Below are 23,434 nucleotides of genomic sequence, written 5' to 3' on the forward strand. Positions count from 1 at the left end.
CTTATTGTGAAAATAGGATAAAGCCATGATATTTACAACTTTGGATCCCCAAACTAATAACTTAAAGGTTTCCATCTAATACTTAAAGACATAGTGACTAATAAACACACATGGACAAGTTTATGAAATTAGTAAAATGTATAGAATTGGGGCAAATTCAAGAATTGTGAACATGGAGTCAGAAAGAAAGGCACTATTGCACTGTGGATGGAGAGCTCGTTTAGTAGAGATAGGATGACCTGGGTCCAAGGACTCAAGCCCTACCTCTGATACATACTGCCTTGGGGTATTGGCAAAATTCCTTAACTGTCAGCGCCATAAGCATCTCTCATGTTCTTCCTTTCAGAGCAATTGCTTTTCTGCAATGGTAAAGAGAGTTTCTTTTACCATTGAAATCACAGAACCAGAACCTACCCCACCTCTCCAGGAAAGAAAAATGTCCTAAACATTGGTGTTGCAAGGGACCTTGAACATCATTTATACCATAGGTCATAGTCTCTTAGATAATCTATTTCATTTTACAGATTGAACTGAGGTCCTGATATAATACACTGTAAGTGAGGGTCAGGATTTCAAGGTACAATATAAGAAAAGACCACAGTATCCCCACGAGGGACACATGCTTGGGATAAGTCCCTAGTCAAAGCCTAGGTGTTGGGGAAAAGGGGTGGGAACCTACTAGCAGGCACAGTATTTCTGCTCTGTGTTATATATTTCCTTAGATGTGGCCTGAGATGTTGCTGAGGTTTCCATGACCTTTATTCCCATCTCTGGTCAATTGCTAGAAGAAAATTGGTGTGAGACTAGGGCATAAGCACTATAAGACAAAACAGCATAAGAGGGAAGTAGGCAGAGAAAAAAATGAAGCAAGCAGGTTTTATTGAGGGGAAGTACACAGTACAGGAATAGTCAGGGAGGATAAATACAGGGCAGGTCTGCTGGGATCCTAGGTGGAATTACGTCTGAAACTGGCAAAGCCAGGTGGAATTTTATGGAGTTCTTTTTGGGTCAAGCAGGACTAGGCATTGAGAAGAGGGAGCAGAGAGCCCTGACCTAGGGTGTAGGTTGGGCTTGTGGATTGGTGCTTCATGATGAAAGGAATGCCTAAAAAATGGCAACTGGTTATTTATACTCCCTACTGGTCAAGAAAGAGGACTTTCTGGCTGCTACTCCAGCCTTACTTTGACAGAGTAACTCAGAATTTGAGTCTCCTCAGAAGTCCAGATAGGGTAAAGCACTTGTCCAAGGTCACAAAAGTGAAAGAGACTGTTGAAGACTGAACAGGCCCAAAGAAAGCAAAGGTTTTATCCAAGGTCACACAGTGAATTAATGACAGATCTCCTGACAGAGAGCTAGGGCTCATCTTAATTTTGTTTTTATTGGACACTTTCTATTTTGTATAGGAAGAAAATAATAAACTCACAATTGTAAATGCGTGGCTGATCAAAATAGTAAGCTTTTAACTACCGAAAACTTCTGCCAAAGAAAGAATCAACTACAAAATTTCAGGGCATTATGTTCCATTTTTTCTAATAAAGCCAGTTTCTTAGGAATAAAAAAAACCATTTTCATGTGATTTTTTTGTAGATAAACAATCAGAATCCCATCCCTTTTGGCAAACTCCATTCAAGTAGACTAACCATAAAATATGTCTAGGCATGAATCTAATGAGCTCAGAATGAGAGAGCAGACTTCTCTATTTAGCAAGTGAAGTGTAAGGGTCAGTCAATAAAGCCTGTCTTTCAAGTTTCAGGTACAGAAATGAGTTCTAGACAAATGTAAGTCACAGTTGATTTACATTCTATTTTTTAGTTTGGAAATTTCAAAGGGATAGTAGTAAATAGCAAAATTTCCATTTTCAGATCAGGCACTGGTTGAGAGGAGAAGTGGAACGAAGATTGACTACGTGAAGGAAGAAGACAAGGGAATAAACAAAAAAAGGAAGAAATACAGAAGGGAAGAGGGAGGGGAAAGAAGAAAGAGGAGAAAAAAGGAAAGAATAATTGAACCTTGATTTCTGTGTAAAACGACTCCATCCTTCATTCTCCCAGCTTTTTTTTACCAGTCTTTATTGGTCCTCTGTGGGACTGTTCCTATTTTAGAGATTTTTTTTCCTAGTAAAATTACAGTTATGATAGTCTCCTTTTGGAGATTCCCATAACGATTTGGGAGCTAAGATCTAAGAAGTTCAACCTTCTTATTAGGAGGAAGAGAATGAGACTGAGAGTGGTGTTATAGTACCCTCTTAAATTCCTTTATAGAAAAAAAAATATTTCCACTGAGCTGAGAGGAGGGCAAGCCTCTTGTAGGTAGCACATTTCCACTGGAATGTTCTTAGGCAACCCTTGTTTATATAATGTAGAACACCAGGGATGAAAGAAAACACAGTTTGGGAAATGAATCACATCGGGTGTTTCCTTTTTATCTCTGTAGAATCTAACTTTATATTACTGGTTAACCTGTATTTTTGAAAGAGTGAGGTTCAAGAATCCTCCAAAATACCCCTAAAATCACTCCTTGGCTTGGGATTTCCACAAAGGTTTTAAAGCAACTTGGATTATCAACTAAGAAAGTGAAACCTAGTCCTGTCTTAGCTAGTCTAGTATATCTGGTCACGGGAGGGTAGAATATTTCCTGGAAAGCTTCAAGAACGTGTCTAGATATTTATTCAAGACTGTTTAATTAAAACTTATTTTACGCCTTTTTCTCCTCTGTTATGCTGGCCCTCAGAGCATTAATTTTAAGTCTTAGTAGGTTGGAAAAAGAGCTTTTGCCTTATTCAAGGAATGCCCTGGTTTTCATAGTTGGAATTCCTCGAATATTCATGCTTGCTCTATACAAAGTTCAAATGTCTTATTCTCCTTTTCAGAACCCACCATAAATCTGCTGTCTTTTATATTTCTGACCTCATTTACTCCCATGTCTCCATGGCCATTCTTCTATCCTTTTGACCTTCTACTCATATCCCACTCATTTGTGGCTATTTCCTGCTTCCCTTGTGCTTATGATAACCCTTTAACCTCCGTAAGGAAGAATTCCTACTTTATCTCCTTCCCAAAGTTCCATCATTCTTAGATGTATTTTCACCATAATTAGCTATATTCCTGCAGTGCTTTGTGCCATTTTTTTCTGTGGACTCGTATTTTACTGCTCGTGTCTTTAGTGTGATAATTCTGTGCTCTAACACAATTTCTTTATATGCTACCATTCATATTAATACTGCCTTCTTCTGTTTACATAGTCTCTCTTTTCTCAAGATGTATCTAAAAAAGCTTAAAAACAAACCCTATCAACTGATGAACACAGAGCGATGTTAATATTGAATGAACTCAAGTGTTATTGGATTCAGAGCCGTGGTCTTGCTGGGAACCTTCAAAGATGTGACTTTTAAAAAATGTGATTTGACTTACTTCTTTTCAAGGAATGGGTAGGTCAGAGAAAGGGGCTAGAGGCTGTTTGAATCATCCTAGGCATTTGATTATCAGGAGCTTTCCAAAGTTTTAAGTCAAATCACAAGCTTTCTAAAATAGTTTAGTTCCTTTATCTCTAATTTTGATCATTTTGACATCCTAGATTGACCTTTGTTTCCCTTGAATTTGCACTCACTTATACATGACATATATGTTGAATGTCAGTACTCTTCTAGCTTTGATTCCATCAAATCCTGTAACAATTGTTGATTGAAATGGTATTGTTGAGCACCTACTATGTGCAAGGTTCTATTTTAGTCATCATGGGAGATACAAATAAAAATCAGATAAAAATTCTGACCTTAGAGTTCTTACCACCTATTAGGGCATTTGACATAATGCTGGGAAGATAGGTAATGTCATGGAGAGCCTTCATTCCAGGCTAACGTGTTCAGATTTCTTTCAGGAGTAATAGAAAGCCTTCGAAGGTTTTTTTAATGAGGGAAGTGACATGATCAGAATTGCACTTTAGGAAAGTAAGTCTAATGGCATGTAGTATAGAGGAGAGATGAATTGGAAGAGGCAACAACACTAATTATATGATGTTTTTTAAAGCTGTGTGTCAGTGATAACTAGCTTAAGCTAGAGTAATGAGAACAGAGAGAAGAGGAGTCTTTGAAATATTCCAGAAGAAACAACAAGATGTGTTTTACAGAAAGCAAGGGTCAAGAGAAAGGGATATGTTAAAGATAGCATTGTGGGTAATTACAATGATGGCAATTGAAATAGAAGAGTCAGGAAGAGGAGTGGCTTTGTAGGTAAGAGGAGTTCAAATTTGGATATACTGAGTTTGATGTGCCAGCAGGACATTCAAGTAAAGATGTCTAGACATAATGGAATTTGAAAGAAAAGCTGGTACTGAAGAAAGAGACTTGGGAGTAATTTGCATTGAGGTGAGATTAAAATTCTCTGAGTGTTGGATGCAATCATCAAGGGAGAAGGTGTAGAGAAAGAAGAGGAATGAGAACAGAATTCCAGGGAACATCATAAAAAGGAGGAAAAAGAACCACTGGAGAAGATATTTAGAAGGAACAGCTAAGAGGTAGGTAATAGGAAACCAAGAGAGTGTCATGGGTTGGTAGGGACATTTAGCAGAGAAGTCAAGAAAGATGAGCATGAAGAAAAAGTCATTTTATGATTGGAAGGTCATTGGTTATTTCCTTGCCTCCCCCTCTCCCAAGTTTTCTTTCTTTTTGTAGCAACAGGAAAATACAAGCAAACATGAACATTTCTGTATGTAAAGAACAGAAAATAGAATTGCATATGAGAATTGCATGTGAGTTTTATGACATATAGATTTTGAAAGTATATATTGAGGCTAACCCTAAATGCACTGTCCTGCTTACCAGCATCCCTTTCTAAACTTTCTCATAATTTCTTCTGAATATTTTTATGTTTCATTGGTATTTTTCTTTCTTTTTTGTATCTCTAGAACTCTCCATTTCCACAAGTTTCCTTCCCCAAAATAAATCTTTCTTTTATAACAAATAAGTATAATCAGTCAAATCAAATTTATGCATTGGCCCTGTCTGAAAATATGGCTCATTTTGCACTTACATTTTGTCACTTCTCTAAGAGGAGATGAGAAACATTCTTCCTCATCAGTTTTCAGGAGTAGTGACCGGTCATTGCATTGATTGGAGTTTTTATATCCTTCAAAACTATTTTTCTTTACAATGTTGTACTCATTGTGTGAATCATTCTTCTGATTCTACATACTTCATTCTGTATTAGTCAATTTATACAAGTCTTCCTGGATTTCTCTGAATCCATTTCATTTGTCATTTCTATTCCATTACATTCATATATCATAATTTATTTTGCCATTCCCCAATTGATGGGCACTGCAGAGTTTCCAATTCTTTGCTCCAACAAAAGTGCTGCTATAAAAAATTTTGTTCATATGAACCATTTTCCTCTTTCTTTGACCTTTTTTGTTTTTGGCATATAGACCCAAAGTCTATAAGTGAAATCATTGGGTTAAAAAGTATTCATAGTTTTATAGTTTTTTGAGCACAGTTCCAAATTATTTTTTTCAAAATGACTGGACCAGTACACTGTTGGATCCACCAATAGTGAAGGAGTGTGTCTATTTTCTCACATTCCCTCCAACATTAGCCATTTTCTTTCTTTTTCATCTTGGTCAGTTTGGTCAGTATGAGGTAGATCATAGTAATAATCTACATTTCTCTTATTATGAGTTATTTGGAGCATTTTATGTGGTTGTCATTAACTTGCATTTTGTATTTTGAGAATATAGATTGAGATATTTTATATTCATAACTTTGTCTTTATCTGTGTATCAATTTTATAGGATATCAGTTTTGAATCTGAGAAATGTCCTACAAAGAAATTTGAGTGCTCTCCCTTTAAATTTTTACTGCATTGATTTTGCTTAGGTAAAAACTTTTCAAAATTTTATGTAATCAAAGTTGTCTGTTTTATCTTCTGTGATCATCTCTATGTCTTGTTTGGTCAAACAATATTTGTGAAAGATATCCCACCTCCTTCCCTAATCTGTTTGTGATCTAACTTGTTTTTTTTCTGGTTGTCATATCCATTCTGTGCTTACTGTGTTGTATCATGTTAGGTATTGGTCTGAACTTAATTCCTACTACTCTGATTTCCATTTTCCCCATTAATTATTATGTAGCCATGGGTGAATCCCTATCCCTGTAGTTATTCTCCTTGGGTTTATTATACACTAAGCTACTACATTTTATTTCTTCTGGAATTTGAATATCTAATTGGCCCAATGGTCAGCAGTGGAGCACAAAAGGAGTAAGCAGCTTTCAGAGATGTGGTGTACAGTGCTACATTTACTCATCTTAATCAGAACACTTGCAAAAATCAAGACTGGTTTAATGAAAATGATGGGGAAATTCAGAAGCTACTAAATGAAAAATGAGAACTCCACAGGGTATACCAGCAGGATACTTTATCTGTCTCTAAAAAGGCAGCCTTTAACTACATCAAAAATAAAGTGCAAATAAAGCTTAGAGAAACTCAGGATTCTTGACTCAGTAAGAAGGTAGATGAAATACAGTTTTATGCTGATAGTAATCCAAAGCACTTTTATGATGCCCTGAAGGCTATTTAAAGGCCAAAGATATATGGTGCATCTCAACTACTCAGCGCTGATGGAGCCACATAGTGATATGGACATGATCCTGGAGAGATGGGCTGAACACTTCCATAGTGTTCTTAATAGACCATCATCAATAAATGCTGAAGCCATTGACCATTTACCTCAGGTTGAAGTGAATCCCTCTCTAGTCAAACTGGCAACTGAAGAAGAGATTTTCAATGCCATTCAGCTCCTCTTGTGTGGCAAAGTGCCTGATCCGATTTCTATTTCAGCTACGATTTACAAGGTGGGGGTTTCATTGCTCATTCAAAAATTATTAAAATTTTCTAGGTTATATAACAAGAGGAGGTTGTCTTCCAGCAGTTCAAGGATGCCTCCATTTTCCATCTCTATAGAGGTAAAGGAAATAGATTGTTCTGTGACAATAACACGGGATTCTTGTCTTAGTCATTGCTGACAAGATTCTTGCCATATTCCTTTTTAATATGCCGGTATTTCATTTGGAAGATGGTCATCTAGCTGAGAGTCAGTGTGGATTCAGATAGGGCCAAGGAATGACCAATGTGATGTTTACTGCCTGCCAATTTCAGGAGAAATGCCAGGAGCAGAACAGAGGTCTGTATCCCACATTCATTGACCTAACCAAGGCCTTTGATACTGTCAGTTGTATGGGCTTATGGAAAATTATGTCAAAATGTCAGTGCCTGGAGAAGTTCATCAGCGTTGTACAACAATTTCATGATGGCATGCTTTCCCAGGTTCTGGACAATGGATGGTGCTCTTGTCCTTTCCCAGTCACCAATGGAGTGAAACGAGGCTGTGTGCTTGCTCCCATGCTTTTTAGTATAATATTTTCAGCCATGTTGTCAAATACCTTTAATGAGAACAAACAGGACATCAAGGTCAGCTACTATACTGATGGTAAATCTTTCAACTTGAAAAGGTTACAAGCTAAGACTAAAATGAAGGAGTGTTGGTGCATATTTTTTTTGTTTGTTTGCAGATGATTGTGCATTCAACACAGCCTCTGAAAGCTAAGATGCAGCAAAGCATGGGTTGATTCTCTACGGCTTGTGCTAATTTTGGCCTAACCAAGAAAACACAGCTGCCCCATCAGCCAACACCACACCAACCATATGTAGAACCATTGATTACAGCAAATGGAGAAGTTTTGAATGCTGTGGATATGTTTGCTTATCTTAACAGTATACTTTCCAGGGATGTACACATTGATAATGAGGTTGATGCATGCATTGCCAGAGATGGCTCAATGTTTAGGAGGCTCCAAAGGAAAATGTGGAACAGAAGAGGCATTCTACTACCTACCAAACTAATCATCTACAGAGCTGTTGTGCTGACCTCATTATTGTGTGCCTATGAAACCTGGACAGTCTACCAGTTCCATGCCAGGAAACTAAATTGCTTCCATTTGAATTGTCTTAAGAAGATTCTGAAGATCACCTGGCAAGATAAGGTACCAGACATTGAGGTCCTTTCTTGAGCTAAACTGCCAAGCATTCAAACTCTGCTGCAGAGCATGCAACTTTGATAGGCTAGCCACATTATTTTAATGCCAAATGAATGTTTACCTAAATGGCTTATTATTATTAAATTATTTGGAGTGGTATCATCATTTTTATCTTATTGGCTCAACCCATCCAAAAGCAATTATTATTTTATCAATCATTTAAGGCTGTAAAAAGCATTTTGTAGTCATAGATATAGGACTTGATAGATGAACTGACAGATATTTTATATATTCTGTAGTTATTTTCAAAACTATTTCTTTTTCTATCTCTCCCTATTGTGTTTTGTGGCAATATATAGAAGGTTTGATTATGTTTATGAATTTTGTAAATATGCTAGTATTTTTCTGAAGTTATTACTTCGTTCAATTAATTTTGCATATTAAGTATTGAGAAGTGTCATGATCATAGATTTAGAGCTTGCTTTGCAGTCAGGAAAACTTGGATTCAGGTTTTGGCTTTGAAACATATACTGCCTATATGGTCCTGGAAAAGTCACATAATCTTTCTACACTACAGATAGCCCTGTAAGACTATAAATTGCAAATAAGGTACTGATCTGCATAGGTAGAAAAGCTTTCTTCATCTTGGAGTTCCCTACGTTAACAGAATCACAGGTCCAGTTATTATCACAATAATTTGTTATGTATTATAATTTTTTTCATTTTGTTTGGTAAATGATATGCCTAATATTTCTACCCTTCTGCATTTGTTTATGAGACTTTTATGTCCTAGAAGTGCACAGTCAGTTTTTATAAAGGTGAATCTCTATATATCTCTTAAGTAAATCACCATATAATAAATAAAAGTGATAATTTTGTTTTTACTTGCTTATGCTATTTTTTCAATTTCTTTTTATTGTCTTGTTACTATTGAAAGAATTTTTAGAACTATATAAATAATAATGGTGACAATGGACAACCTTGATTTACCCCTAATTTAATTGCCAAGAACCAATAGTATTTTTCAATTGCAGATGACATCAGTTCCTGTTTTTGGTACAGATATTATTTACCATATTAAATGAAGATCCATTTACTTTTAAGCTTTGTGATGTTTCTAACATAAATGTTTGTTGGTTTTTGTCAAAAGCTTTTTAAAAGCAACTATTGAATATGATTTTATTTTGTTATTAATGTTATTATTTTGTATCTTTGCTAATATTGAATCAAACTTACATGCATAGTGTAAATTCAACATGGTCATATCGCATGATCTTTTTAACGTCATTGTATCTTTTTTGCTAACATTGGGTCAGTAGTTCAACATTGATATTCGTTATGGTTATTGATCTATAGTTCCTTTCTTTGTTTTATCTCTTCCTGATATAGGTTTCAAGGTCGTATTTGTCTAATAAAAAATTCACTAAGATGCCTTCTTTCTTTATTTATTTTTTTACAAATAATTTGACATTGGAATCAATTGTTCTTTAACTATGTGATATAATTAACTTATAAAACTTATAAATCTGTTCATGGTATTATTTTTTTGCTTAGGAGTCCTTTTATAACTTATTAGCTTATTTACTTGGTGCGTTTTTCTTTTATTTGATATAAACCAAGTTCTTATACAAAATATGAAAGAGAAAAACTTACAACTATTAATAAGAAAACAAGAGAAATTATCAGAAACTATTTTGCATTATACATTATAATTTATACATTAAAAATTGATAGCTTAGGGGAAATAGATGAATACGTACGAAAATACAAAAATCCTACATCAACAAAAGAAGAAAAAATGAACAAGTTATAAATAACTCTCAAAGTACTGAAAAACAACTTTTAAGATCAAGTAATGTCTGTCTAATTAAAAGGACAATGAACTGCAATACCACATACATTTTTGTAATAATAAGAAAATGACAGTTTTCTCATATATTTCTATGGTATAAATATGATCTTGATGCCTAAAACGGAGAATGATAAAGCAGAGAAAGAAATCTACAGACAACTATCCCTAAAGAATATTGATTTAAAAATTTAAACAAAATATTAACAAGTAAGTGATAGCAACATATTCGAAATAGAATACACTATGAGCAGACTGAATTAATATTAGGGATATAGGGTTTCAACATAAGGGAGACAAAAATATAATAAAACATGTTAATAGTACATGTAATAAAATATATAATTATATTTATAAATGCCAAGATGCCTTTAGATATAATCCAACATGCATTATATTAAAATCACTTGAAATTATAGGAATAAATGTGCCTTCTCTTCATACCTCAAACACCATGTGTAATAGAGAACAGTTAAAAGACTTTCCAATAAGATCAAGGGTAAAGCAAGGATGCCCATTATCACTACTATTATTTAACGTGGTAATAGAAATGATAACTATAGGAAGGAAAAAGAAATTGAAGGAATAAGCATAGGTAATGGCAAAACACTATCGCTTTCTGCAGATGATATAGTGGTATATTTAGAGATTATTAAAGAAGCAACAAAAATGAATTGAAATAATAAATTCAGCAAAGAAGCAGGATATAAGATAAATCTACATAAATCATCATTGTTCCTATATCTAGTCAAAAAAATGAGAAATTGCGTTCAAAATAATAGCAGAAAATATTGGTTGTGCATCTCTCAAAAATTATCCAGTAACGACATGAATTTAGCTATAAAATACTCTTTGTAGAAAGTAAGGCTTAAATCATTTGAGAAATCTGAATAATTGCTCACAGGTAGGATAATCCAATATAATAAAAATGAACATTTTGCCTAAATCAATCTACTCATTCAGTGCTATGTGCCAAACTCTTAAAAATATATTTTATAGATCTAGAAAAAATAACAATGGAACTCATATGGAGGAATGAAAGATCAAGAATCTTGAGAGTAGTAATGAAAAACTGGGAAGGAAAGGGTTCTATAACTTCTAGCCTTTAAACTATACTACAAGACAGTAATCAGTTAAAACAATTTGGTGCCAGTTTTGAAAAATAAGAGATCAATCAGAGTAATAAATTAGGAATATAATTTACAGGAGAAAACATAGTAGCATAGTGTTTGATAAACCTGAAGACCCCAATTACTCACCATTCAATAAAACACTCACTGATTCAACAAAAACTGCTAGGAGAACTGTATTGTAGTCAGACAGAAATTAGGTTTAGATTAACACATACACCACACAAAGATAAGTACCAAATGGATAGAAGACTCAAATATAAAAGATCACATCATAAACAAATTAGAAGAGCAAGAAAAAAATACTTTTCAGACTTATGGATAAGAGGAGAATTCATTATTAAATAAATAATAGAGAGGATTACACAAGATAAAATGCAAAATTTTTATTGCATAAAATTCAATAGTTTTTTGTACAAAAATATCTAATGTAGTAAAAATTAGAAGAGAAACAGGTTAGTAGGAAGAAAATCTTTCCAAAATGTTTCTTTGATAACGGTCTTAAAAACATGATATATGAAGTACTTATTCAAATGTGTAATATTAAAAGCCATTCCTCAGTAAATAATGGTAAAAAGATATGAACAAGCAGTTTACAAAGTAAGAAATCCAAAGTCATCATAAGAAAAAATGCTCTGAAGCACTTTTAGGGAAATGAAAATTAAAGCAACTTTAAGGTTCCAGACCGACAAAAATTACAAAAGAGGAAAATGTTGAAAGAGCTGTGGGAACATAGTGCCTGGCATTTAGCAAATCCCAATGAATGTTTGTTGATTTTTCTAATTATTGATGGAGTTTTGAATTGCCTCTGGCATTTTGAAAAATAGCTTGGAACTATACCAAAAAAATTACCAAACTCTGTGCATTCTTTGACCCAGTTCTGCCCCTACTATGGCCTATGTCTCCAAAAAAATTCAAAGAAAGAGGAAAAGACTCTCTATATACAAAAATACTGATAGCAGCCCTTTTTGTGGCTGCCAAAATTAGAAACTAAGGGCTGTCTTTCTATATACGAGAAACTGTGGTATATAAATATGACAGAAAATTTTCAGAGGAAACTAGAAAGACTTCTGTAAATTAATGCAGAGTAAAGCAAGTAGAAATAGAAGAATTTATACAAATTCATTACTGATAAAACCTCCAACAACTTTGAAATACTTTAAAATGGTGAACAATGCAATGATAGGTGATGAGTTTAAAAGAATGAAATTGAAACATGGTATCCCCTGACAGAGAGGCGATGAAGCTAAAATATAGAAAATGACATACATTCTTGGACATTACTACTGTGGCAATATGTTTTTTTGAATTATGCGGTTTATGTTTTGGGGGCTTTGTTTTTGTTAATTATTCAATTGGGATAGTGGGAGGGAAGATTAATTAAAATGCTTTTTACTTTAAAAATAACAAATTAATTTTTAAGATAAGAAAACAAAGCAATTTTTGTAAAGTGTAGATCTGACCACATTGCTCCCCTCTTAATCAACTCCAGCAGCTTCCTCTGCCTCTTAGATCAAATACAAACTGTTTAGCTTTTAAATGTACAAGTACATTTTATGTACTTGTACTTGTACTTTAGCTTTTAAAGTCCTACACAAATTTGCCCCCAACCTATCTTTTTAGGGTCATTGTTCTTTACTTTTCCCCTGCACTTTTTGATGTAATCTCTGATCTTCACACACAGCTCTCCAAATTCTGTCTTAGTTCCTTTGAACTGGCTGTCTTCCATGTCAATAATGGAATCCTTCATCTCAGAATCCATCTTTTAGAATCCCTGCTTTCTTTCAGAGTGAAGCTTGAGCACTACCTTCTCCATGAAGTCTTTTCCTTTTTTCCTTAACAGCTACTGCCTGGCCTTTCTTAAACACCTCTCATTTATTCTGTATGTATTTGTATAGGTACATGTTGTCTCCCCTGACAATGTAAGCTCCTTGCCAGTAGAGACTGTTCCAGTCTTTGTTTTTCTCTCCTTAGTTCATGGCCCATGGAAGTACTTAAGCCTAAATACTTTTTGACTGACAGATAATATAGAAAAGTCCAAAAGGATTTCCTTTCTTCTTCCACTCCTGTAAAGGATGGTGATGGTGGTGGTGGTGGTGATGATGATGGTGGTGATGATGATGGTGTAGCAATTAGGTGGCACAGTGGATAGAACACTGGACTGGGAGTCAAGAAAACTTGAGTTCAGATCCTACCTCAGACACTGACTAGTGTCTGCAAGTCACTTAATCTCTATTTGATTCAGTTTCCTCATCTGTAAAAACAGGGATAATAATAATACCTTCCTCCCGGGTATGTTGTGAGGATCAAATTAGATACTATTTGCAAAGTGCTTTGCATATCCTGTAGCACTATAAAAATACTTGATGATGGTGATATAGCTGTTACCCACAACTACTGGACGTAACGTTGATCCATAAAGAGTGAAGTACAACATCTTTCACAGATGTCACCATTACCAAATACTAAATCTTCAGAATAAATGGAAAGTAAATCTTTCAAAATATAGACCTTATGTAGAAGAAATTAAATGATGTGGGATGAAAACCAATAACATGCCATCCTGTCATTCTGTCTGAGCTGCCTCAAAGAGGATTTCAAGGAATCTACAGAAGGTGAACTCCTATTCAGTTATGAAAAGCAGTCATTTTATGTACTTGTGCAATAGTTTATAGAGCATTAAATATAATAGAATAATAGTAGGATAGTGATTTGTCCTCACTTTGTTTCTAAGCTGAATTGATCAAAAAGATGAGAATGAGATAACAGGGATGATGATGATGGTGATAGCAACTACTTCCTTTTCTGTAGTAGTTTTTGATTCAGGAAGTACATTCCTCAAGACAAACTCTATGAGGCAGGTAATAGAAGCATTAGCTCCATTTTCCATATGGATGCTGAAGCTCAAGGAAGTTAAATCACATGACCAACTGTCTGAACTCAAATTCAAATTCAGTTCTTTTAATTTCAAGTCAAGTACTCTTTCAGCTACATCACAGTGCCTCTCAGTTCCATGTGTGGTATACTGAAAAGGGAACTAGGTTTGGAGTCAGAGGGACCTAGATTTTAAGCATGTACTTTTACCATTAACTGTGTGACCTTGGCAAGTCACTTAACTTCCTGAGATATCAGTTTCCTCACCTGCATAAGGAGAAGGTTGGATTAAATGATCTCTCAGGTCTCTGAGCTCAAAATCTTATTCTCTATGAAGGTTGTTTAGAGGTCCTGGCATGCCCTAGGTAAGAAGAGATTGATATAGCAGAAAAATGGATGTGACAATTTATTTCAAATATCAAAAGAGCTAACATATGAAAGAGGGGCTACTCCTTTTTTGCTTGACCACAGAAAGGAGAACTGGTACTAATTGGTAGAAATTATAGGGAGCCAGGTTTCAAAAATTAAAGTTTTCCAAATTAACTTTCTTGGGAGATATGTCTCCTTATCACTCAAGTTTTTAAAGCAGAGGGTGGAGTATTGTGGAGGGATTCCTTACTCAGGTGCCTGTTTGACTAGGTGATCTCTTCCAATTCTGAGAGTCTATGAAAATTTGAATAGCAGCCTGCCCAAGGTCACAAGGCTGAAAAGTGGTAAAGCTGGGATTCACATCTTGATCTTCTGACTCGAAGTCCACTGCCCTTTCCTCTCCGAGATAAACCTCCTTTGTAACCATAGGCGGCATCCTCCCAAAGTAAGTGGAAAAAGAGAGGACTCAACAATCTCTACTTTTCTTATAGGGAATATGAGGATGAAAGTTTATTTACACTATCATCATATAGACTTTTAGGATAAGATAATTCCCTTGAAAATGTTGCAGCTCTGCTGTAAGTAGAGGTGAATGAATAAAGCTGTTGCTTTAATAAGTATACCAAAGCACATACTTATGTGTCATATGTTTTTTCAATTATACTATTTGGCATTTTCACAATCATGGTCAGACAGAGGGTAACTCTTCTGATGGGAGTGCAAAGCAAATGTCCATTCACTGTTCAGACAGCCCTGTGCAATTATTGGAGATAATGATCCATTCAATGAGGATATATTTCTATAAAGGGGCCAATTTTTAGAAATTACATTCAGTGGTTTTGTTCTAAGCCCTAACCTTTTACACTCAGGAATATTGTTATATAATCAAAAACTTGTAGAACTAGAAGAGACTTTAAAGATAATCTAACTTAATCCCTTTAGTTTACAATGAGGAGACTGAAGCCCAGGATGGCTAATGGACTGGCCTGAGATCACTCAGCTAGACCATGGGTAGCTAGGTGTTCAGACTCTTAACTAGTACCCCTAGTAGTGACTTAGTCCAGAGTCTGGTTTCTAATCAGATAGAAGCTAACAACTTTCATTTCTTTTGTTTCTGCAGACCTGGTGTGCCAATGGCTGTTTAGTGTTTCATTAACTTGCAAGATTAAGCCAATCAAAAGATAGTTTATTTGAAGGAGCTCACTTCTTGCCTTTCCTGCCATTTGTTACTCCTTCAAACATTCAGAACACTGTCTCCTCATCTTCTCTGCATGTGGCTGAAAAACTAAAAAAATGGCTGATTGTAGCTTTGGCAGAAAAAACCTAAAATGCCCGGAATGTTCTGGTAATTCCCAAACAGACAGAATTAACATGTGTCGCTGCAAAAGAAAGGATGGCTCTAGTTCTATCATTTCTGTGGTGGAAACATCCCAAACGTCAATCATCAACAGTGTAGAGTTTCCACTTACAACAAACACCAACAGAAATAAAAACTCAAGCACTGAAAACAGCAACTTAAAAGAATCTGTCAACTTTGAACATACTTTGGAAGAGTCGCCAATCCTATCTCCATCTCTCTCCATACTCCCATCCCAGTGGTCATCCCCAAGCTTATCCCCATCATTGATTTCACAAGCATCTTTCCACCCAAAGGAACAATTCTCTAGCACTGGAGAGGTGAGCAGATTATGGTCAGTGGCATATTAATTTTTTATGTTTATTTCTAAGTATTATTCAAATCAACCATTGCCCATGACCCTAAATGACCAGGTGTGCTCAATTCAATTCTACAAACATTTATTAAATACTTACTATATGAAGAGCACTCTTCTCGTCATTGGGTAAGATACAAAAATGAGTAAGATGTAATCCCTACCCTGTTGAAGCAAGTTATAGTTAAGGTATCACATCCCCATACCCAATACCCAGTCCCCCTTTTCTAGGGATAGGGAAGGAACCTAATCACTTAAGTACTTTTATGTAGTGATAAGTTGTATCTGTGATGTGTCATGAATACTCAGGTTCCCATTTTGATGTAGTTTTTCATATTCTAAAGCAGCAGGGGACCCAAATGTTGACCCACATAGAGATATGGAGAGAACACAGTCTGCTGACTGTCTTAGACTGTGAAGAGCCACGGTTACACAGAACAAAGAGGGGTAGTGTCCCCACACTCTCCTAAAATATCTCCAAAGAGTGGCTAGTTTGACCTGTTTGGAACTACAGACTCCACCTAAATTCTCTTCCCTCTTTAACCCAGCAGATTGAGTTTCTGGAGTTCAGCTCTAGTAAATGGCCCCAGTGTGCACACCCATGCTTACCCCAGTTGCTTATGCAAGTACTGTCAATCTAGATTTCCTCACTTGTGAGAAAGAAACTTAGATTTTAGCTTAAATTAAATCTGAATTTCAAAGCACCTTCAACAGCTGATGCTGATTAAAGTTCAGATATAGGTTGAAGGTATTTTTATTACTTAAGAATAATTCTGGTTGTCTAGATGTGTCACATGTAGTCTCTGAACAAGATTGCTTTTCACCAGTGACAGCCAACCTTTTGACACCCCACTGGGCAAGTTTGGACTCATTCCTGTTTACACTTGGGCTCAGTACAGAAAATGCTAATATATTGTAATATAGGCCAAGTATCAACAGAGATGTGCCAACAGTTGGCATTTGCAACAGCAACAAAACAATCCATTGAGTGCTTGCTGGCTTAGGTGCCTAGCCACAGAGGCAAAGCCAAGAAAAGCCATGAGATAGGTCATGTAGGGTTTTTAATTTGAATAAAAAAGCATTTCTATTTCCATTTCCATTGGAAAATGCCTTGGTCTACATTAGAGATTATGTGTAGTTATCTGAGTTAAAGTATTGGTTTTACATTAATAGGAATATTACATTTGTAATATAGTTGTATTTTTCCTTTTTGGCCAAAAGCCCTTAAGAACCTCAGACACAATTGAGACATGTAGAAAAGTCTCACAACAACAATGGACTCGGACCAACTCTGCAGAAGGAAAAATCCCTCACATGAGGATGGAAGATTGCACCGCTATCCAGGTATGGGTCAAGCACAACTTTTTCTATATCCTAGAATGATTTTTTAAATGAGGCTGGAGGAGCACACAGCTCTTTATGCTTTTATCTGTTTTAACTACTAGGAGGAAAATTGCGAGTTTTGGTAATACAGTAAACTAAGGGCAAACCATTTTCCATAGTGAAATATGAACAATTCTCCAACCAATTTCGAGACAATCTAATTACTGATCAGAACAGGCAATTTGGGGTGGAGTCAATGTGAATAAAGAATAACTCGGTGAAAAAAAATCAGTTAAATGTTAGAGTGTTTTGTCTACATGACTTTTTTTCTTTAGGGCAAGTTACTTAGCTTTCTGGGCCTCTGTTTTCCTCCTGTAAAAGGAAACGATTGGACTACATAATCTCCCAGGTCATCTTTTATCCTATGATCCATTTTGTTACAAAAAGAATACTTGAAGGATACATGATGACATCAATATGAGTAGGCACTTCGCTAATATAAATTCAACTACTTTGTCTTAGTAGACAATTTCCATGGGTTACTGTAGCTGAAAAAAATCACATAGGTGCCAACTTCTGACGATGAACCTCTATAAACTTAGCTAGGCTTGTCCTCAGACAACAGATACACATTCTTTCTCTAGGGCTATACTCAAAACACTTTTCAGCCCAGTAGAACCTGCAAGAGTTCTCTATTTGTGCTGCAGCTTTCAGGTCTCTCTGATTATCTTCACACCATGATAAGAATAAAGACAGATTTAGTTTATAGTCACCAAGAAATTAACTTGCTTTATTTCACACTCATCACAACCTTGATGCGAAAATATTAATTCCATTTTACAGATAAATAGGCTGAGAGATTCAGAAAGCTTGAGGGATTTGTCTAAGGTCCTGTAACTGTTAAGTGATTGAGCCAGAATTCAAACCCACTTCTTCTGATTTCAACTTCAGGACTCTTTCTACCACATAATGTTGCCCATATTGGCTTCTGGACCCATATAACATATAAGCTGAGAAGGTGTGGACAGGCTCTTTCTTCTTTTGGGGTCTTGAGGAATGTCATTTCTGACTGGATGTGGGGCATACCAGAAAGTGTTGTAAGGGCAGCATTTTTTTGAATATTTTTCCATCAAAGAATATCGGATTAATTTAACAACATGGAAGTAGAAATATGAGTGGCTTACTGGAAAGAACAGCCGACTGGATTCAGAACTAGGTCTGTAATATCATAGAATGGTAGGGCTGAGACCTTAGTCATGATCTGTACAATTATGTCATTGATGAGAAAACTGAGACCCAAATAAGTGAAATTGCCCAAGGTAACAAAGTTGCAGCACTAGCTCTGTCACTAATTAAATATGTTAACTTTGGCCACACCACTTAGACTTGATAGTCCTCAGCTTCCTTTTCTGTAAAATAAAGGGGTTGGGTGTATTGCTCTCTAGGGCTTCTTCCAGCTCTCAAATTCTATAAAATGTAGCTAAATTTCTTCTTCACTTTTTAATGTGATTAAGAAAGACTCATCTTAACTATGGTACCCACACATTGTTTAGCTTGCTTTTTTTAAACCGGAGATCTTTCTCTCTAAAGTTATTTCTGCCCATACAATATCCGAGGGTAAATAAGTTAATAATTGTGGAGAAATTGAATCGTGTCCATAGAGGAGTTTAGTTGTGTTTGGATGATAGATTGGATGGATAAGCTGAGAACTATGAAACTGCAGCTTTTTGTAATGAAGTCTTCATGGCAAATCTTTTTTCTTCCTTCTGAAATTATAATCACAACTTGTTTGACAGCTACAGACTATCCTAGAATGGGCTAGCCTTATCTGAGGGGCAGAGTGGCATACTGAATAAAGAGTTGGTCCAGGAGTTTGGAAGACCTGGGTTCAAGTCTCACTGTGTGTGTATGTATGTATGTACATGCACATATGTATACGTATACACAGATTTGTAGATACATTAGATAGATGGATAGATAGACAATGTGACTCTGAACAAGTTAGTAGAAAGTTAGCTTTCTAAGACTTTAAGTTACAAAACAGTTACTGAACTGCATTGATTAAAGGCATTTCCTCACCAAGAGCTCCCTGAACCAATGAAATAATAGGTCTGGGTAGAAAAAAAAGGGAAAAAAAATCATAGTATGACCACACAGTGTTGTGTAATGGAAAAACTACTTAATTTGTAGTCATGGGGCCTGGGTTTGAATCCTCGCTGTTATTTATTGTGTGGACTTGTGCAAATTATTCTTAGGTCTCAGTTTCTTCCTCTATAAAATTGGGGAGGTGGACTAGATTTTCTCTGAAGTCTCTCTCAGCTCTAAATTCTATGATTCTTTGACCTTTCTAGGTTGGGGAAAGTGCATCAGGTTTTACAGTCTTTCAGGGATGGTTTTGAAAGGATTCCCATTGGACGACTTCTGAGGTCTTTTTCAACTTGAAATTCAATGAGTAAAACAAATGATCAATAACAAAATCAGAGAGTCAATAAGCATTTGTTAGATGCTTACTATGTGTCGGGAACTGTTGTTAAGTTCTGAGGATATAATAAAGGCAAAAACCACAACTCCTGCCCTTAAGCAGTTTAGATTCTAAAGGGGGAGAAAACATGCAAAGGACTAAGTACAAACAAGGCACAAAAGGTATAAATGGAAGATATTTGCAGATGGGAGGCCTAGGAGTGAGGAGATATGGAGTGAGGGGAGACTATGAGGGCAACTGGGAAAGTCTTCTTATAGAATGTAAGATTGGAGCTAAGTCTTAGAGTACGTTAGGGGATAGTGATGAAGATGGAGCATCTTCCATACAGAGTAGATAGACATTTGATGAGAAGACACAGATTTGAAAGATGGACTATTATGTATAAAGAATACAGAGAAAGCCAGTATCTCTGTATTTTAAAGTGTGTGAGGGAGTAAAAGGTAAGAAGATTGGAGAGGTAAGAAGGGGCCAGATTGTAAAGGGATTTTAAAAATAAATGGGATCTTACATTTGATCCTGTAATTAATAGGGAACCATTGGAGTTTATGGAATAGAAGGATGACATGGTGAGACCTGTACTACAGGAAGAGAACTTTGACAGTTGAATGAAGGTGGATGGAAAGTGGGGAGAGGCCTGAGTCAGGGAGACCAATCAGAAGGCCATTAAAATAGTATAGATGTGAAATAATGAGGCCCTACACCATGGTAGAGCTTGTGAGTGGTGAAAAGGGGATTTATATCAGAGATGTTGTAAAGAAAAAAATGACATGATTTGGCAATAAACTGGATTTATGGAGTGAGTGAGGAGTTGTGTTTGGCACTGATGTTGTGAGCATGAGTGTCTGGGAGGATAGTGGATACTCTTGACATAATAAGGAAATTTGGAGCAGTATGGAGGTGGGGAAGATAATGTTGACTTTGAGACATCTGTCGGACATTCATTTTAAGGTATCCAATAGGCAGCTGGTGATATAAGGCTGGAGTTCAGAAGAGAGACTAGGACTCAGTAAATAGATATAAAAATCATCTGTATAGAAATAGAAATTGGACCTATGGGAACTGATGAGGATAGTACAGAGCAGTGGTAGCAAGCTCGAAATAGAAACAAGAGCCACTAAACCATACATAAAGATCCGTGCAGACTGCATATTGACTTAGAAAACCATGAACATTAACATTGTCATCTATGTTTTATTGTCTTTTTATTTATTTTGCTAAATATTTCCCAATTACACTTTAATCTGGTTTGGCTATCCTAGGAGTGTTGTGGGATGCATTGGGTCTTGAGTTTGACACCTTTGGCATGAACAGAGTACTCTTAACTTCTTTGTGTCATGGACCTCTTGAGCAGTCTGGTGAAGCCTCAGCACCCCTTTTCAGAATAATGTTTTAAAATGCATAAAATAAAACACGATTACAAAGGAAATCAATTCCCTATCAAAATATTTTTTAGACAAGTCACAGTTCCCAAGTTAAAAACCAACCCTTGGTGTAGAGAAGGAAGAGAAGAGAGACAAGGAAAGACTCTTGTGGGGCATCTGCAGTTAGTGGGCATGACCGGGAAAGATGATCCAGCAAAGGAGTGGCTAGACAGGTAAAAGGAGAAACATTAAGGAGCAGTGTTACAAAAATCTAGAAAGCAAAAACGCATCCAGGAGAAGGGAGGGAGCAGCAAGGTCAAAGGCTGCAAAGAGAGTAAAAAAGATGAACACAGGGTTCTTAGATTGAACAATGAAGAGATCCATTGATAACCTCGAAGACAGAAGTTTTAATTGATTGATGAGGTTGAAAGTCAGATTGCAGAGTTAAGAAGAGAATGCAAAGAAACAAAATAAAAGCAGTGAATGCAGACAACATTCTCAAAGATTTTGGCCATGAAAGAGAAGAGAGATAGGATAATGGGGATCAAGGATGGAAAGACATGGATGTATTTGTAGGAAGTAGGGAAGCAGCTCTTGGACAGGGAGAAGTCAAAGATAAGTGAAAGAGTGGAGATGATAGAGGAGGCAGTTTCCTAGAGAAAATAAGATAGGAAGGGATAGTGAATGTATGTAGAAAGGTTTGCCTTGGCAAGGAAAAGGGCTACCTCTTCATGTGAGACAGGATGAAGTAGGGGACAGTGGTGCAATATATCTGAATGATGTAAGAGGAGGAGGGGAGAAAAGGGAGCTCTTGGGGGATGGCCTCCATTTTTTTTTTGGATGAAATGTGAGGCAATGTCCTTAGCTGAGAGGGTGTTGTGGAGGCAAAACCATGAAAGACTTTAGGAGGAATCAAAAGGTTTAAAAAGTAGGTTCATTATGAAAAGTTAAGAAAATATAGCTACGGCAGAGATTTATGATTTTATTCTCAGATTCCTTTTTATGTTCTGCTTAGTATATTAAAATATTCATTTTATTTGGTGGTTTATTAAGTTTAGAAAATATGTGTGCATATATATTCATATATACATATACATGTATATGTACAGAGTATATATATATATGTGTGTGTGTGTGTGTGTGTGTGCATATTCTTGATATATACACCCATATATGTGTATATATGCACATATGCAGCTGGGTGGTACAGTGAATAGAGTGCTGGACCTGGAGTTAAGAAGACTCATCTTCCTGAGTTCAAATCTGGTGTCAGACGCTTACTAGTTGTGTGACTAAGGCAAGTCACTTAACTCTGTTTGCTTTAGTTTTATCATCTGCAAAATGAGCTGGAGAAGGACATGGCAAGCCACACTATTATCTTTGCCAAGAAAATTCCAGATGGGGTTACAAGAGTTAGATATGACTGAAAATGACTAAACAACAATTTATATATGTACACAAATGCATATATACACATATATATGCATATACACACATATACATGTGAAGAAGGGGGTACAGATGACATGATCACCAAGATGATAGAATAGTTTCCTTCTGCAAAACTTCTCAAACCACAAAGCATCAAAAGAAAGACTTGTGCACAGCTATTATAGCTGGATCCACAAAATAAGAAGATAGAACCTTCCTACTCAAGGGAAGAACTCATGAGTTAACTCCAAAGAACTTTAAAATAGTGCTTCCATTAAGTTTCTCTTGTTCCAACTAATTTTACAAGGCCACCAGGAAGCACAAACAAGCTCTCAGGCTTCTGAATGAGTGTCCCCCCCAAGGCAGCGACTCTGCCCACATCTCTCAAAAAAGTGGCAAACATTAATTCTGCCCCACTATGCAAAAGAAAGGAGAGGGGACAAAAGAGTTGGTATATGGTAGAAGATGTGTGGTACAACACTTGAGCCATAGACTGAAGGGGAATGGATCATCCAGTCTAGGTGAAAGGGGATTAGAAATCCAGATGGAATCAATCCTTTCTCCCTAGAAGAGACCCAGGTCCAGCCTACCTACATATATCCCAAATTAAGTAAGCTGCAGCACATAGCAGTTCAATCTTGGAAGTCTTTTCAGCAGTGGGAAGGGGGAAAGGCCAAAGGACATGTGATGGAAAATACAAAAGAAGCTGAAATACCAAAAGATCTAGGGGAAAAAAGCCTCCCCCCCCAAAAAAAAACCTGGCACACAAAGAGTTAAAGCAAGAGAGAGGATTCCCCCAAATATAAGAATAAGTGAAGTCTCAAAGAGAAACCAAAGCATGTTGAACAAATATTATAATACAATGGAAAATGATACT

General features: G+C 36.1%; 1 protein-coding gene across 12 annotated transcripts in view; it reads left to right on the forward strand.

Moving 5' to 3' along the window:
* The window catches only part of STK33 (serine/threonine kinase 33), a 283,094-nt gene that overhangs the window by 154,970 nt on the left and 104,690 nt on the right, over positions 1-23,434 (forward strand). For 11 of the 12 annotated variants that reach the window (XM_072619509.1, XM_072619512.1, XM_072619507.1 and 8 more), the window contains 2 exons: positions 15,369-15,925; positions 17,182-17,304. In XM_072619509.1, the coding sequence (XP_072475610.1) occupies positions 15,542-15,925; positions 17,182-17,304 (507 nt within the window). In that variant the 5' untranslated portion in view covers positions 15,369-15,541. Of the gene's footprint in view, positions 1-14,518; positions 14,694-15,368; positions 15,926-17,181; positions 17,305-23,434 lie in introns of those variants that run through there. The other variant, XM_072619517.1, reaches the window with a different exon arrangement.

This window comes from Notamacropus eugenii, chromosome 6 (assembly GCF_028372415.1).
Source record: "Notamacropus eugenii isolate mMacEug1 chromosome 6, mMacEug1.pri_v2, whole genome shotgun sequence".
Lineage (NCBI taxonomy): Eukaryota > Metazoa > Chordata > Mammalia > Diprotodontia > Macropodidae > Notamacropus > Notamacropus eugenii.